The 16,881-nt window shown below is 42.8% G+C and overlaps 1 protein-coding gene across 2 annotated transcripts in view; it reads right to left on the bottom strand.

Moving 5' to 3' along the window:
- The window catches only part of slc49a4 (solute carrier family 49 member 4), a 184,890-nt gene that overhangs the window by 85,016 nt on the left and 82,993 nt on the right, over positions 1–16,881 (bottom strand). For both annotated transcript variants that reach the window (XM_051958967.1, XM_051958966.1), the window contains exon 6: positions 12,140–12,207. In XM_051958967.1, coding sequence (XP_051814927.1) covers positions 12,140–12,207 — 68 coding nt within the window. The remainder of the gene's footprint in view (positions 1–12,139; positions 12,208–16,881) is intronic.

The raw sequence follows: 16,881 nt of genomic DNA on the forward strand, positions 1-16,881 counted from the left end.
TTGCCACCATGTGCTCTCGGAATCGGAGCAGGATGCCCAGGAGTGGTGGTCCAAGAGAGGGACCTAGTAGCAGGCTGTCGTTGAGTGCAGTCTGTAGATGGCGAAATGAACAGTTAAACACCACCCTCGGCTTCCCATTGTGGTGCACAAGGTGATGGGGAATATACCAGGATTCTGGAGAACTGTTTGCTTCTTCGCTGGTGATTTTCACCACATATCCTGATTCTTCGAGCTTGTGTATTTCATGGTTATACACATTAGCAAGCGCCGAGTTGTTTTCCAGTTGTCGCTCAGTTGCTCGGAGAAGAGGCATCACTGCGGCAGGTGGTGCATGGAAGGGAGCGGTGGATGTCTTTCGGAGGAGTGGAGTGGCGTATCTGTCCACTCCGTCTATGTTGACTCGGGTACTCTTCTCCTCCAGCATGGCAAGAGCTCGGTGATCTTGTTTGGATCGCGTAACCTCCTTTTCGTTACGATATGGCAGAGTGTCAAGCTGCCACAGCCGTTCAACGTGCTGGTGCAGGTCAGAGGGAGGCAGTGACACATGAAGGCAAGAGCTGTCGCGGGAAGGATGCTGGAGGAAGTTAGTGGGTCCTTGAACCGCCCAACCAAGTCACGTACATACTGCCACTGGTGTTCCTGTAGGTCCTGAGACTACTGGCTGAATAGGGGTTATCAGGTGAGGATAATCAGAGCCGATCAGGAGCATGGGCTGTACTCTAGTGAAGTGGTGTAAGGGAACGTCTCTTAGATGACTGTACTTCTTCTTCAGTATCTGGCCAGGGCAAGACTGTTCGGCTAGTTGGAGCTCAGCTGCAGTGAATGCTCGACCGATGGTGTGATGAGCCCTTGGATGAGCACTGGCTGACAGCTCCAATGTTACTGTCATTCCTTTGAGTCTCACCACATCTTGTCTGATGGTCTTCAGGTTCAGCGGCTCCTCCACTCCATGTAGATCAAGATGTTGGGCAGCCGCAGCCAGTATTATGGTTCGCTCTGAGCCATCGTCTAGCACAGCATAAGTATTCAGCGTTCGCTTTCCATTACGGAGCTGAACGGGCACCACCTTCAGCAGTACACGGCCTGAGTGACTTGCTTGGTCCAAATATGCTACATTAGTTGGTGTGCTGGTTGTGAGGACGCTCGGGTTGTCGGAACTACCAACGTCATGCAGTACATCCAAGTGTTGCTCATGGCAAGTGGAGCAGAGTTTTTTCAGAGTACAGTTATCTGGTGTGTGGCCACGTCCACATCTCCAGCATTTCCCTTTATCTGTAATCCAGGCTGTCTTCTCTTCCTTGGTTAACTTCCCAAACTCGGGGCAAGCATTGAGGTAGTGATCCTGAGTAGTGGAGCAGTACGGGCAGTAGGGCTTAAAACGCTCTCTGCGTTTGCCTATCGGTTGAGATGCCTTTAGGTTGAGAAGAGGAGAAGTTTTTGGTTGCTGGTGATGGGACTGGGGATGCCTGGTTGCCGCGGTGTTGCTACTGAGGTAAACATTGGCAGGCTTCACCCTTTGAGATCTGGCAGGTCTACTATCTCGGGAACCCATGCGAATGGACTCAGTGGAGTTGTATTCGGCTGCCCGCCTGGAAACTTGAAGCACTTGAGCTTTCATATCCAACCACTTGGCAAGGTCAGGCAAAGTATAGGTCTGATCGCTGCCGCTACAGATGATGCCTCTCATCAGACAGTACTCGATGAAGCCATCTCTGTAATTGCCAGGCAGCTTATTGAGCAGGGTGTCCACATGGGAGTCGCATCTCAGTTCAAACTGTGCAGGTCCGCCCATGTTGCCCAGCATTCCCACCAGTGTGTTGACTGCAGATGAAAACTCTTGAAATGCGTGTGCATCGCCTGGTTTCACAGATGGTGCTTCTAGAATGGCCTTCAACTCTCCCTGAACAAGCTGCCTTGGCTGGCCATAGTGTTGCTCCAGAGCATGCATAGCACTGGTGTATGGCATGGGGTCGTTCACATATCGTTTTGCTACTTGGTAGGCAGCAGGCAACTTGAGGTGATCCAACAGTATATGGTATTTATACTCCTCAGTAAGGTGCTTATGTGAGCTAAGCAAGCTATCCAGCCCTCGTTTCAGCATTATGAAGTCACTTTCCCGTCCAGAGCTGAATGAATGCAGTTTGGGCTTTGGTATGCCATAGGATGCTGCGATGGCCATTTCCATCATGTTGAGGGAAGCAGGACTGTCAGAAGGGAGGCCCTGACCTGGAACGGGAGACTGGTGATACACAGGGGTCTGATATGGATGATAAGCAGCGGTCTGAGGCCTGGGCTGTAGCGGTGGTGAAGCTTTAGGGAGTTGCCCAGGTAGTGAGTCTGGATGAGGTGCTCTGTACCATGTAGATGGCTGTTGCAATGGGGCTGTATAAGCTGATCCGAGCCCTGGTTGATTGTATGTGGTTGTTGGGAAACTAAGTGATGACCACTCCGGAGCAGCTGTCTGATGAGCATACGGAGCAACACTCGGCTGTTGTGGTACGAGGTGAGGAGACGGTGATTTAGCTTGAACAGACTGTGGCACGGATGTGACTGGTTGAGGGGCTAGTTGAACAGGCTGGTTTAGCTGGGACAGCTGTGGTGCAGGCAGGGGCACCCGTACAGGTGGCTGGAAAGCTGGGCGGACTGGAAAAGGTACAGTTGCAGCAGGCAGCAACTCTGTAGGGGAAAGCCGGGCTGATTGGACAGCTGCCTGTGATGAGGGTGGCAAAGCCGTCTGCAGGTCTTGAGCTTGTTGATGCTCGTACCTAATGTCCACTAGAGAACCTCTGGGCCGAGGTGTTCTTCCACTATCCGTGATGCATGGGAGACTCGAATGTCGAAGAGGATAGTATGTGTCGAACGCATGCTCCCGTGCAGCAGAGATACGTTTAACATTATCCATTGCTGTGTGGAGCTCACTCATCAATTTAGTTACATCCTTGAGACGAGCTTCCATTTGTTCCAATCTCACATCCTCTCTTTCTGGGTATGTAGTAAGACAGTGGAATATCGTAGGTCTAGTTCCTCTCTGGTTAATATAGTGTCTGCTATTCTTGCCTCTGGTTCGTCAATCGCTGTGATTGGTGCATGCTGTTTGGGGGGATAGCTAACAATAAAGTCCTCCAGATGCCGTGGGACGCGATGAGTCCTGCTGGGGCGGGGACTTGTGGTCAGCAGTTCATCCTGAAACTCCTTAGAAGTAGCCATGGCGCAGGGGAACACGATCCGGCTCGAAGGACCACTTGTAATAGACGGTGTGGGTGAGTGTTGTCTGGCTGTGCACCACTGGCCTAATTTTACGGTCAGAGAAAACGCAGCAACTTCTCTGTTTCAGAATGATGGGTATTTATTCCTCCAAATGCAGTCCAAATAAACAGATTGACAGTCTTGAACCTTAATTATAACATCTGAGTTTGTAGGAGTGTGGTTTATGATCTGAAATGCAAATAAAGAAGTTCTAGGATTAACAGGAACAGAATGGCAGATAAATGCAGTGTTACACACAAGCAGTACCACAAAATGGTCACAAGGTGTCACCCTCTGACCACGAATGAAACCTATGTAACAACACAGCTCCTCAGCGTATGGTCACGTGACCGGGATTAACTATCGGCGTTCAGTTTGCGGTAGCTCAATGCTCCGTTATAACATACGTGACACATCAGCACAACAGCCATGCACGCATACATCATATGCAACATAATTACACATACCGGTTTCAGCACAAACAACATGCTGTAATGAGAACCGCTTTGCACAACCGTTTGGCACAGAACGGTGCATGATATAACACGAGCTAGAACATGCTAACAGCAGTCGGCACTATCTGCAACTCCCGTAGCTGAACAACGTCATTATCACAGCGGACGTAACGCGAAGAAAGAGATGTGGAGCCGACTTACGTTATCACAGACGCACACCGTCCAACAAAAACAGGTAAAGCGGCAGTAGCAGCTCTGCTGGGTGAACAGAAGGATTTACGTGACAGTAGAGCAACTCGCTATGTGTCACACGAGTGTCTGAGTCCGAGGGCTAGAGGGGGAGTGGCGTCGTCATCCGGGTGTTGACGCTGCTTCTGCAGGGAGTTATGTACACAGTCTCTGATACCAGGTTGATCAGGACCAGTATGGAAGATGCACACACATGACACACAAACACCCCCTCCTCTCTCTCTTTCTCTGTCACAGACCACAGCCATAAAGGACACAGAGAGACTTTTTACTCTGTCTTCTTTTTGTTATTGTTAAATGCAGGGTTTCCTCTACATGTAATTGATTGTGGCGCACCGCCACGGCAAAATAAAAGCTGCCACACCTTCAGAATAATTTTTTTTTTAACCTTGTTTTTATGCTGTTTTATGTTTATATTAATGACGATTATTGTATTAAATGTGATTTCGGCACAAAACGTGGTGTTTTTCGTGAAATGTGAGGCTACGCTGCAAATACCCTACCCTTATTTTGAAAAACCAACACCGGAGTCACTGCCTGACACCTGCCTGTCTAACTGCTGCGCGTGAAATGCGAAGAGAGTAGAGACAACACTCCGACGTAGAGGGAGAGAAAAGGGTGAAAGAAAGGTACCTAAACTAGGTTGTATTTGATACAGTTTTTTTCAAACCAGTGAAAACGAAATATAGATGGATTAGGATACAGAAAAAATCCTGAGTCGTGATAAATGTGTTATTCATTGTTTAATACAGGATACGCATTATCATTATTTCAGAGAGATTCTTATTTTTATTTTATTTTTGTAACATTGACACTTGTTAAAGAGAGATTAATCTAGACCCAATAAAGCATGTCGAGTCTTTGGTTATACAGTAGAGAGATAATATTTTGTTGTAGATTATTTTTTAACTGTAAAATTACATTTTCTGTTGATAGAGGAAACCCGTTACGTTTCAGATAGACGTTTTGAACAGGACGACATAATGTTAGCTTAGGTCATGCCCAGGTAATTTTCTGCCATGACTCTTTTCTGGTCACATTTTCAGAGGAGTATATTAAAAGCTGCAGTCAATTCCAGCCATTTTCAGTACAAAAAAATCGCTAATATTCTATTTGTAAATAAAAAAAAATATGACGAGAAGTACAGGGAATATTGGACGCGCATCGCGAGGTGCATTTCCTTGAAAACGACCTATTCGTGGATTATATACCGACTTCAGGACATGTTTTGGAAAAAATATTTTACTGGCTTGTGTCGTCTGGATGTCTAAGGTTGGATTATGGCCGTTTTTTGTGGAATATTTTCATCTGTGTTTAATAATGAACCCGCAAATGTGAGTCGCGCTGTGTACGTTGAAGCTGTGTATAGAGAACGGATGGATGGATATTCGTTTTTTGTTGGACAAATGTGTTTATATTTCCCGCTGTGGTAATCACATCTGAAAGTGGTTTATACCGGCGGATTCATGAGAATCTAAGCTTTCCATCGGTGTCTGTATAATCGCGTTTGCAGCCTTCGGACATTCTTTAAATTCCTATGCAAATTAGTAAGTGTACCGCCGGCGGTACACTGAAGTTTAACGGGTTAAACTATTTTCTCAAGAAGAGAAAGGTTCCAGAGGAAGAGACTCAGGTAACCTTACATAGAAGCTCAATGTTCTTGAGACTTTTGTCGCAATGTAATTCCCTCAAGTCAATAGAAATGATAATGTGTACCATGATAAGTGCAACATTTAAATATTCCTAACATTACCTGCGTGTTATTGGTGATGATGTGAACAAATTTAACACTTCCCAATATTATATTATATAAGAGCGCAGGTAGAAGTAGTGCAGGAGGTGAGTGGAGGAGAGAAGTCTCACAGGAGACAGAAGAGCACAGTTGTATATAGTTTTGCCTCTTTGTTTACTGTTGTTGCCACAGCACTAGGATAAAGCAAAGGCACAAGCTCTGTGGCACTGGCAGATTGACGCCTCTTCCAGATGATGCTTTAATTTGTCGTTGTGTTTGTTACTGCAAGATAGTCTTTTCAGTTATTATTTTCAATTAATGTACTGGAAACCTGATAATAAATAATGTATTTAGAAAAACATTCAGTTTGAAATAGTCATAATTTCACATTTCAAAATTTGTCGTTGTCGTCATTTAGGCAATGTCAAATCTAGATTTTCATCTAAAGGAGGCATTTTTCACACCCAAATTCACAAAAAGCTGGACTCAAGTTTTAGAGTTCGTGAAGAAAACAGAGCTGGAAAAAAACTAATCAGCAAAGTCACAAAGTCACAGACTATGTGGCAGTAAAGTGTGAACCACTTTTTATTGCCATCTGCCATCACTTACTAGGAATGTAAAAATAGCTGATAAATACAATTTTTTAATCATAAAATAGTGAGATGTTTAATACTGCAGCAGCGCATCACACTGCCTGGTAAGCAGCGTTTATTAGACATAATGAAATCACAGTTTGATATTTATTCAACATAATTTCAACTTTAATTGTTTCGTGTTTCTAACAGCCTGCACACAGCTGTGTGCACACGTCGTCTGTTTTCTGCAAATTCCCAGACACCCCAACCCAACAGTTGAAAATTCTTGGCATGAAAATTTAAGATGTGTTACATTAGTATTGTTGAGTTTAAATGAAAGTTACAGAGGGAACTGCACTGTCATGATCATTTCTGCAGCTGCTACCAAATAAACATAACTCATCAACGACACAAACCCAAACTACAACCAGCACCACCAACCACATTTGGCTCGTTTCAGCAGCTGCAAATGGAGAAAAAGTGACGATTGCCAATACGGAATTTCATTTAACTATCAACTGTTGCAACGAAACAAAGACCAATCAGTTAATCTGCTGACTAGAAGTCTATATAATCAACACCAATAATTCAACAGCTCTGTCGACATATACTTTAATCTTGTGCTGCAAACAGCTCCATTGACTAACAGCGCGAGTTATGAGCTCATTCCCTGATTACAACCTAAAGAAAACACTGGGCCTGCCTAGAAGTGCTGATTGGGCCTCAGCCTGCGACAAACATATATCCGTTAGGGTTGGGAATGAATCCAGTGCTTTTGCAGACTCCACAGTATAGCTTCCTATCCATCAGTGGAAGTGAAGTGGTGGTTGCATTAGCATCAATGGCAGCTCGTTCTGTTGCAACGTCGCTGGGCTAAGATCGTATGTTAAACACGAGTAGATGAAATGAGGGGAGTAAAAGACAGATTCCTACTTTTAACTCATGTCAAGCCTCCACTCACTAGTCTTTACTGGAGATTTATTAGTTATTAATAATGTAATGAACAGCATATCCTTGCTGGTGTCAATTATAGTGTAACTGAACAAGCACAAATACTCCTAATAAGCAAAAAGCTGGAATTACGCATTTATTCCTTCGACTGTGGTGTCAGAATGTGTTTTTGCAAAATTTTTAAAAAATGTGTCAGTTCAGGGGCACCCGGATAGCTCAATGGGTTGAACGGGTGACCTATGTACAGGGGCTTCCCCGACGCAGCTGCCCGGGTTCGATTCCTGCCCATGGCCCTTTGCTGCATGTCTCCCCCTACTCTTCTCCCTCCTTCTTGTCTGTCTCTCACTGCACCTATCAATAAAAGCCGAAAAAGGCAAAAACAAAAAAGCTTTTTAAAAAAATGTGTCAGTTAATTTATTAAGCACTCTGAATTGCTTTCTGCCATATTTTTTTTGCCTATGCTTGCACTAGGAATTTGAAATGAAGAGCCACTGTGGCTCACTCATAAAAATAACAATGAGCCACAAAAAGCCACAAATTTCTGTGTCAGTGATAGTGGAAAAAAAAATTAGTCATTTTCCTGCATTCTGGTGCATTTTGAGGTAAAAAATGCTCAAATAAACAGTTCTATTTTAACTATTTTATTTCTACTTATACAGTGCCTTGCGAAAGTATTCGGCCCCCTTGAACTTTTCAACCTTTCGCCACATTTCAGGCTTCAAACATAAAGATATAAAATTTTATTTTTTGTCAAGAATCAACAATTGGAACACAATTGTGAAGTGGAATGAAATTTATTGGATATTTTATACTTTTTTAACTAATAAAAAACTGAAAAGTGGGGTGTGCAATATTATTCGGCCCTTTTACTTTCAGTGCAGCAAACTCACTCCAGAAGTTCAGTGAGGATCTCTGAATGATCCAATGTTGTCCTAAATGACTGATGATGATAAATAGAATCCACCTGCGTGTAATCAAGTCTCCGTATAAATGCACCTGCTCTGTGATAGTCTCAGGGTTCTGTTTAAAGTGCAGAGAGCATCATGAAGACCAAGGAACGCACCAGGCAGGTCCGAGATACTGTTGTGGAGAAGTTTAAAGCCGGATTTGGATACAAAAAGATTTCCCAAGCTTTAAACATCTCAAGGAGTACTGTGCAAGCAATCATATTGAAATGGAAGGAGTATCAGACCACTGCAAATCTACCAAGACCCGGCCGTCCCTCTAAACTTTCACCTCGAACAAGGAGAAGACTGATCAGAGATGCAGCCAAGAGGCCCATGATCACTCTGGATGAACTGCAGAGATCTACAGCTGAGGTGGGAGAGTCTGTCCATAGGACAACAATCAGTCGTACACTGCACAAATCTGGCCTTTATGGAAGAGCGGCAAGAAGAAAGCCATTTCTCAAAGATATCCATAAAAAGTCTCGTTTGAAGTTTGCCACAAGTCACCTGGGAGACACGCCAAACATGTGGAAGAAGGTGCTCTGGTCAGATGAAACCAAAATCGAACTGTTTGGCCACAATGCAAACCGATATGTTTGACGTAAAAGCAACACAGCTCATCACCCTGAACACACCATCCCCACTGTCAAACATGGTGGTGGCAGCCTCATGGTTTGGGCCTGCTTTTCTTCAGCAGGGACAGGGAAGATGGTTAAAATTGATGGGAAGATGAATGGAGCCAAATACAGGACCATTCTGGAAGAAAACCTGTTGGAGTCTGCAAAAGACCTGAGACTGGGACGGAGATTTATCTTCCAACAGGACAATGATCCAAAACATAAAGCCAAATCTACAATGGAATGGTTCACAAATAAACGTATCCAGGTGTTAGAATGGCCAAGTCAAAGTCCAGACCTGAATCCAATCGAGAATCTGTGGGCAGAGCTGAAGACTGCTGTTCACAAACGCTCTCCATCCAACCTCACTGAGCTCAAGCTGTTTTGCAAGGAAGAATGGGCAAGAATTTCAGTCTCTCCATGTGCAATACTGATAGAGACATACCCCAAGCGACTTGCAGCTGTAATTGCAGCAAAAGGTGACGCTACAAAGTATTAATGCAAGGGGGCCGAATAATATTGCACGCCCCACTTTTCAGGTTTTTATTTGTTAAAAAAGTTTAAAATATCCAATAAATTTCGTTCCACTTCATGATTGTGTCCCATTTGTTGTTGATTCTTGACAAAAAATTAAAATTTTATATCTTTATGTTTGAAGCCTGAAATGTGGCAAAAGGTTGAAAAATTCAAGGGGGCCGAATACTTTCACAAGGCACTGTACGTATGTATGTTGTTATTTTCATCGTTTTTACACTCCTCCTCGGCTGCTCTGAGCATCTGGTGGTAGGCCCTCCTGTTCCTGTTGAGGCGCCACATCCTGAATGACAGGTCATAAGGAAATTCCTTGTAGGGTGGCGCCTCCAGGGACAGGGTAACAAGCTCGTCCAAGGACTCCACCTTGAGGCAGTTCCTCGCAGAAGATTTTATGGCTGTGTACCTACTCACTCCTCTTTCACAGTTGACAGATGTCCCTGTCACTGTGAGGACTATCTGCAGTAACTTGGACAGGTTTGGGTAGGCCTCAGAGTTCATACGGACGTAGCTGGTATACAGTCTATATCATTTTGCTAAACTTTCAGATCCAAATTCAATGTTCTTTTCATAAAAACAGGCAGTCAGGGGTGAAGACACATTCCCATGTATACAGTATATGCATTTGGCCATTTAAAAACCTGTACCTGAAACATGTTCATGGTCAAAACTTTTTGACCCATAAAAAATTAATTTCATGTCCAATTTACCTTCTTTTCCTCCTATGTCCAATTCTTCAAACCTCACTATGTACCATATTACACAACAGTAGCATAAACTCAACAAAAAACCTCCTCTTTCTCACTTTTCCTGATCGCAAATGACTCGCCTTGTGGCACACCATTCAGAGATTTCACGCTGTAAAAATAGCATGCTTTTCTGTGATTGGCTGAGAGCGGGTCATGACCCGGATGCGTGATCAAGATTCGGGTGGCTCCGACCATTTCCGACGCCTGCCTAGAGAAAAAGTTTGTTTTTCTTACATTATCATTCGGGTGTTTCAAAGAAAAAGTCGAACCCTTTTTTGTTGCTTTTTACACAAAAAATAGAGCGCCACTGTGGCTCACACGGTTCAGAATGACTGCGCCATCCAGCAAAATGATGCGCCAATGGCGCTGTGGCGATCGGCTAGCGCAAGCCTCGTTTGCCTGTCAGTTTCTTTTCAAGTTAGATAATTTCCATTCACGCTACCCTCATTTACTCAGCAAGTGGCACTAAAAGGAGTTAGTATGTAGTGGCTCTGATACATCAGATTAGTGGGGGAATCCGTCTACAGCTCCTGCATGTTTAAATAAAAATAAAAAATGTATCACAAGAGGTGATACGATATGTATTTTTGTACCACCTAATTCTGACCACTCTACATTGAGAATACAATGTGAAATTTGCTACATTCAGCTGTGAATAAGGCCTGTAAAGGTAAATGAGGAGTTACAGTAAATGCACATTTTCTAATTTGCTGGCTCAGTGGGTCCATTGAGTTTTCACTGAGCTGGCTGGTATTAGCATGATAAACAGAGTGAATAGCCATTTAAAATCAGAGACACAAGGACCATGTCAGGGGTATGGAACCAGCATAGGGTAACACTGAATTTACTGTAGTTTTACTCCGCCAAAGAATGGCGGAGTTATTTGTTATTGGCATAGGTTTGTTTGTGTGAATCTGTTGGTCTGTCTGTCTGTCTGTCTGTCTATCAGATTTGGATGGAATTTTCAGGAAAGGTCAGAATTGACACAAGGACCACCTCATTAAACTTTCACAGTGATGTGGCTTATAATCTGGATTCATGACTTTGTTTAGGATTTCCCATTGCAAGATATAGCTGCCGGCACGGCGTTGCTGTAATCATGACATGAACACTGTGTCAGTTACCCGCTGATGATCACGATTGCGATCCTACTGCAAAATGACCATGATTTATTATTTGGAAACAAATAATTAAATTCTGGGGTGTTTCTGAGTGCCATCAATTCCTGCAGCCCACTACATATTTAGGTCACGCAATGTAGAAAACAGCAGCCAGACAATGGAGAAGCTCCTGATGTTTCACAAAGCCTCTATTTACGTTCAGCTGTCAGTCTTATTTTGAATACAAATTCACCTTTCTGCCCTTCATTCCTTTCTTCAGGAAACAACGTAAGAGCTTCTCCCCATTCCAGTTAGCTGCTTCTGAGTTTAGACACATCCTTTGCTAGACAGTGTGTAATCGTTTTCTTTCATCTTTACATGAATTTTCCTACCTTTCGGCAGCATCTTTGTCATGTCAAGAAACCGCTTCTTAGATAAACACTTCCTGTGCCACTGGGATGGTACAAAATAAAAGCCCGTAGCATTAAAAATACACCTTCAAAATGAAAGCCTGGAGGTTATTTTAACACTAGGGAAAACAAAGGCTTGCCAAAATTGATGAACTGATCAACAGACCTTTAGAACAGTAATTTACACGGAATTCGGTATGAATGCATAACGTGCACATGCATAACACATGCCTGTTCTCAACACGTAATTTTTATTAAAGATTTCATCCATCGGAAATGATATATCAATTGAGCAGCCTTGGCAGAGTACTGTGCTCTCTGAGTGCTTTTCTTGTTAAGTAATTCTAAAGCAATTGTAGCTCAACAGAAAGTCACATAATAACATGGATAAGAAGGCTCTGTATTGGTTGCCCTGGTCCAAAGAGCTTGTTAGCAGGAGATGTTAATTAGCAAGTCGATTAAAAGGAAGATATATGGCACATCAGTGGTCTTAGCAGAGTGGATGGGCTTGAGCAGTTTCACAGTACAGCTTAATCTTCTCATGAAGACACACAATTAAAAAAAAAGTCAAACTTACCTGGCCATTGCTACTCCAAACACACAACCACCAACAGTAGACCAGAAACCAATCCAGCCTGCATCCACCTGTGGGAACAAAAGAGGAAAATGTGTTAAAAAAATAAGCTGATCCAAGAAAAAAAAAAAGCCAGGAGAGAAAAAGAAAGAGGTTATTTTGTGCTCAACATGCCGTCCCTGACTGTGAGGACAGAGCTAGACAGGGAGCAGGCTCTAAGTGTCTGAAGTCTGCCGGAGTCCGTCAGTCACTACACCTGGTAAATTGCCCAGCCTGGCAGTGTGTGAGCTTGTTGTCCTTTCTTATTTCCACAGACGAAAGTCGACAGAGAGGATGTCATGGCTGGAGGGGTGGAGATGGGGTGGGAAGGTGTTGATGCTGCTGCGGAATCAATAAGAGGCCACATATGCCATACATACACACAAACACACACTACTAATCAGAGTGACACCCAGATGAAAACATTTCCAAGTGCCAATGAAGGTGTTTGGTTCTCATTAATCTCCCAAGGCAATACCTCACATTTAACCAACTCCAACCAGATGGAAGATGATACAGCAAGGAGCAGACTCTAAAGCAGGATCTGATGCTTTTTGCTTAATCATACTCTGCACCAACCTGTCAGGGAAGTCCATAATGAAGAAAGGTGGACTATCAAAGTTATTAAATGTAAAATGTATTCTGGCTTAGTAAGTGATGAATGTCAAAATGTCATTACATTTGATCCAAATTAAGATCCTTTGAAGTGTTCCATGTGGGCCAGCCGAGACAGTAAAAACTCATCGGAAATAAACCCATCTCCTGTTTGCATAGCCTGCGGCCCCCTCCCCGAGTGAATGACAGGGATAAAAATATTTGAATCAAAAACATCTTCAACATCCACAGCCCCCATAGCAGCACTAATTGCTGCTTATTCTCTATGTGCAACTCCAATGCAAGAATTTCTAAGGTGTGTAATGTCCTATTGGTTTGCGCACTAATTTAGGAAGCTATACACAAATTGCCTGTCAAGGCCTTTCAGTTCTGCGGTATAAATTATTATGTTTCATGTGTAGGTGGAGGGTTAATTAACTGCAGTATTCTTAGTGCCTTGGAACACTTAAAAAAATGCGAGATTTGCAGCTTAATCATGCCTGCTATATTGTGTTCATGTCAAAAACTGGAGATGACTGGAACAAGGATAGGAAAAGCAAAAACTGCAGGCGCTAGGCATGTTCACGTGTTCGTTTTCTTCAGTTTTCCCTTTCAATTTGACAATAGGCCTAGAGTCAGAAGCCTTATCCTTAGCTTTGGTTTGATGTGGTATTCCTTCTTCAAGTCACTTCAAGTAACCCTGGAAATCCACCAAGTGCTGCTTAAAATTGACAAGTGCTCTATCTGAAGGCAGAGGATGCATAATAGTAAAGCTATGAAGTAATCTAGAACCTCTTTAGCGGTGTAATGGAGTGAAAGCAATAACAACTAAAGCAAAGGAACATTTTCCTCCTTTTATCTGCATGCAAACAAAAACAATCAGAAAAACAACTTTTTCAAACTCCTTCTATTATGTAGATATTTGATGCTCTAGTTTACGTATATCAAGCATGCACTTGAAAAAATAACAAAAATAGTGGAAATATGCTGTTTTCTTAATTTTTTTTCACGGTAGCAGTTTACAACCCAACTTGGCATTATGTCTGTGTAGATTGTCAGTCATTCAGGTCATGATGAGCCCAGAAGCTTCAGTAAAAGCAACTTAACTTCTCTTTTAGGTTCTTCAAAGAAAGATTTGTAATGCCACGTGCACAATTAAGATTTTCTCTGGAACTGTTGAGTATGTAGTACTCAAAAAATAGTCTTACTGTGACAAAAATGCATAATATTGGAACTCAGACCTCCTTTTTTGGGTTATTATTGAATCATGGCTGCAGTTAGTTATTCATTCTTTGTTCAAGAAGCTAAAAAAGTCCAGTTGTTTTTTACTCCAAGACCCAAGAATTTCCCTTTGGGATCAATACTGTATCTGTCTGTACTGTATACTGTCTTATCTTGTCTTTGTACCTCCTAGGACTATCTTGGCATTCCTGCACCACCTCACCAGTACTTAAAAGCCTCCGCTGTCCCTAATATTACTTGGTCCATAGCGTCTGCAGTTTAAAATCTGCAAAAAAGAAGCAATGAAATGACGGTCTCTTCTAGTATTTGATGTGTCACTGATGTAGTCAGGTCCAGCATTTTAGTCATTTGCATGTTCTCATTGATATATTTGTAAAATGATGTCTGTGTTAACAGCAGTGGAAAGCATCAATGAAGAAAAACATCCAAATTACTGTGCACAAGGCCTAAAAGAGGCAGGACTTGCAGGATCACGATTTTAGTTCTATGGATTCCAAACGTCTCTTCACTAAAGGAACAACTACATCTGACTGATGAGTTCAGTAAAGCACCTGTTTCCTCAGCCATAGTAATTATAGTGACGTTAAGCTCTCTGCTCAATCCTTCTATCTGCACATCACCAGTCAGTGCAAAACAGATTTGGTGATTGTAGATGCTCAGTCACTGCACGTTCTTACCTCAGAGACATCATAGAACCCATCATCATCCCCCAATTTCCGCCAGTACATCCCCAACTTTCTGTTCATGGATGATAATGCTCCACCACATGGTGTCAGAATTGTCACAGCTCGACTTCAGGAAGTTGGAGTGCCTCATATGGTGTGACCAGCAATGTGCCTTGACCTGAACCCGATAGAGCATGTCTGGGAGCAGCTGAAGCAACGACTGGATGCTCGTACCCCACCCCCACGTGATCTGGCAGAACTGCAGTCCAGCACTTGTGGAGGAGTGGAACGCATTGCCTCAGAACAACATCATGAGGCTAGTTAGGAGCATGAGACATCGCTGTCAAGCTGTCATTGCGGAAAATGGTGGAAACACCCGCTACTGACTTTGTCAGTTTTGGTTATTTGGGGCTATCTTTGTTATTGTCTAAACTGTTAGGGTAATAAATATTGCACTAATAAAATGGTGCTTCTTCTCATTCATTAATAGTGATATTGAAGAGAACTATTATGTCATTAAAATTCAGACCAAATAGGAAAAGCAGACATGTAAATAACAATATCCCTAACTTATGGTGAGTAGTCTATATGTTCAGCCCCAGTTTCTGCTTTTTCCTGGTTTAGCATCAGTCGAATTACCACATCACCTCCTGCTGTGCCATTTCCAGCCGGCCGATCCCTGTGTGCCTCTAACCCTCTGTCTGTCATTTGCCAAATGAATCCTTGCAGGTTGTGAAACCCCTGAGGTGCATTTCCAGGTCATATTTAGGAAAGTCCTGAAACCTCAGCATGTCTGAAACCGGAGAGCTGACTTAAACATTTTCCTGTTATCTGCATAGCATGTTTCATTTGGCTTGATGTTATATAGTAGTTTTCAGACCCTGTGCTGTGGAGTAGTTTGTGTTTTCAATTCAGTGAAAAATAAAGTAGGTAGCAAGTGTGACCTCTTGATCAGACCGGACGGCTAGCTGGCCAAAATAATGACATATCTATATTTTGGAGAGGAGAAATGCTGCATGTGAAATAAAGATGTCAATAAATATGGGGGGAGGTTAGAGAAGAGAGGAGCGACCAAAGCAGATATGGAAACAGATGGAGGATAAATGGCTACATGAAGCAGAGACAGTGCAAAGTTGCCAAATGTGTGCATTTTTGAAGACTGAAAATACCATTTGATAGATATCCTATTGGGAATGAGTGTATGAGAATAAGGCACCAGGTCTGTTGTTGTGAGAGGAAGAACTAATGAACAGAGGAGAGACACAAAAACAGAGCAGCGTTTCCCCTCCTATATGACCGACGAGGCGGGCCGCCTCGCTGGTATAGGCCACCGCCTCATTACAATTTTTGCTGACATCGCCGCCTCACTGGTTCGCACCAAAAAAAAAAAAAGTAAAGCTAAATATTAGAAAGCATTGACACATAAGTCCGGTATATTCGCCGCTGAAATCAACAAGTCAGAATGGCAGCCTTTTCTCGCCGTGGGTGAAGACAGCATGGCACATCCCCGTTGGTCGGTAACACTCAGTTCTCGTATGACATCCCGCGAGTTCGTGTTTCAAATGTCGGTCGTTCCGATCGGCGAACAACGGGCATGGCGGAGAAGAAGCGGCAGTGCTCCATCGTTTCGTTTTTTCGGGGCTAAAAGCAGGTGTGCATCACAGACATATGTCAAATTAAGTATCAAAACTATCGCATGTCATCAACATAAAGTGAGCAATGCAGTGTAGGCATCGATCTCGCTTCCTTTACTGAGTTTCCTTACTGTTTTGTTGTCCGCGGCGATACGAATTGACAGTGACTGCAGAAATGGCTCCCGTTAAAACATTTAGCCACGACAAAACCCGTTCTCACGAACAAGACAAATGATTTCAACGGAATATAAAGTTCCTAGTTTCTTTTGATAAAATGATTTATAGAGTGCCCGAAATTATATAATTCAATGGCAAAACAAATTCTGTGTTCAAATTCTAGTTCTGTGTTCAAAAAGGTAACAGTTTTGAAAACAGAACTAACTCCTTCAGAAAACCAGTTGTTAACCCAGAGTTGAAGTTTTCTTTCACATTTTTAAGTAAAATGAAGGTCATGACATAACCTTTTTATTATAAATAAAAATGAAGTGGGAATTTGGTACCTAACATGTAGTTGTTTTTAGAAAAAAAGTAAAAGTCACCACTTGATTCCAGATTCAAGTCCTTGTCATCT

Source organism: Acanthochromis polyacanthus, chromosome 14 (assembly GCF_021347895.1).
Source record: "Acanthochromis polyacanthus isolate Apoly-LR-REF ecotype Palm Island chromosome 14, KAUST_Apoly_ChrSc, whole genome shotgun sequence".
NCBI lineage: Eukaryota > Metazoa > Chordata > Actinopteri > Pomacentridae > Acanthochromis > Acanthochromis polyacanthus.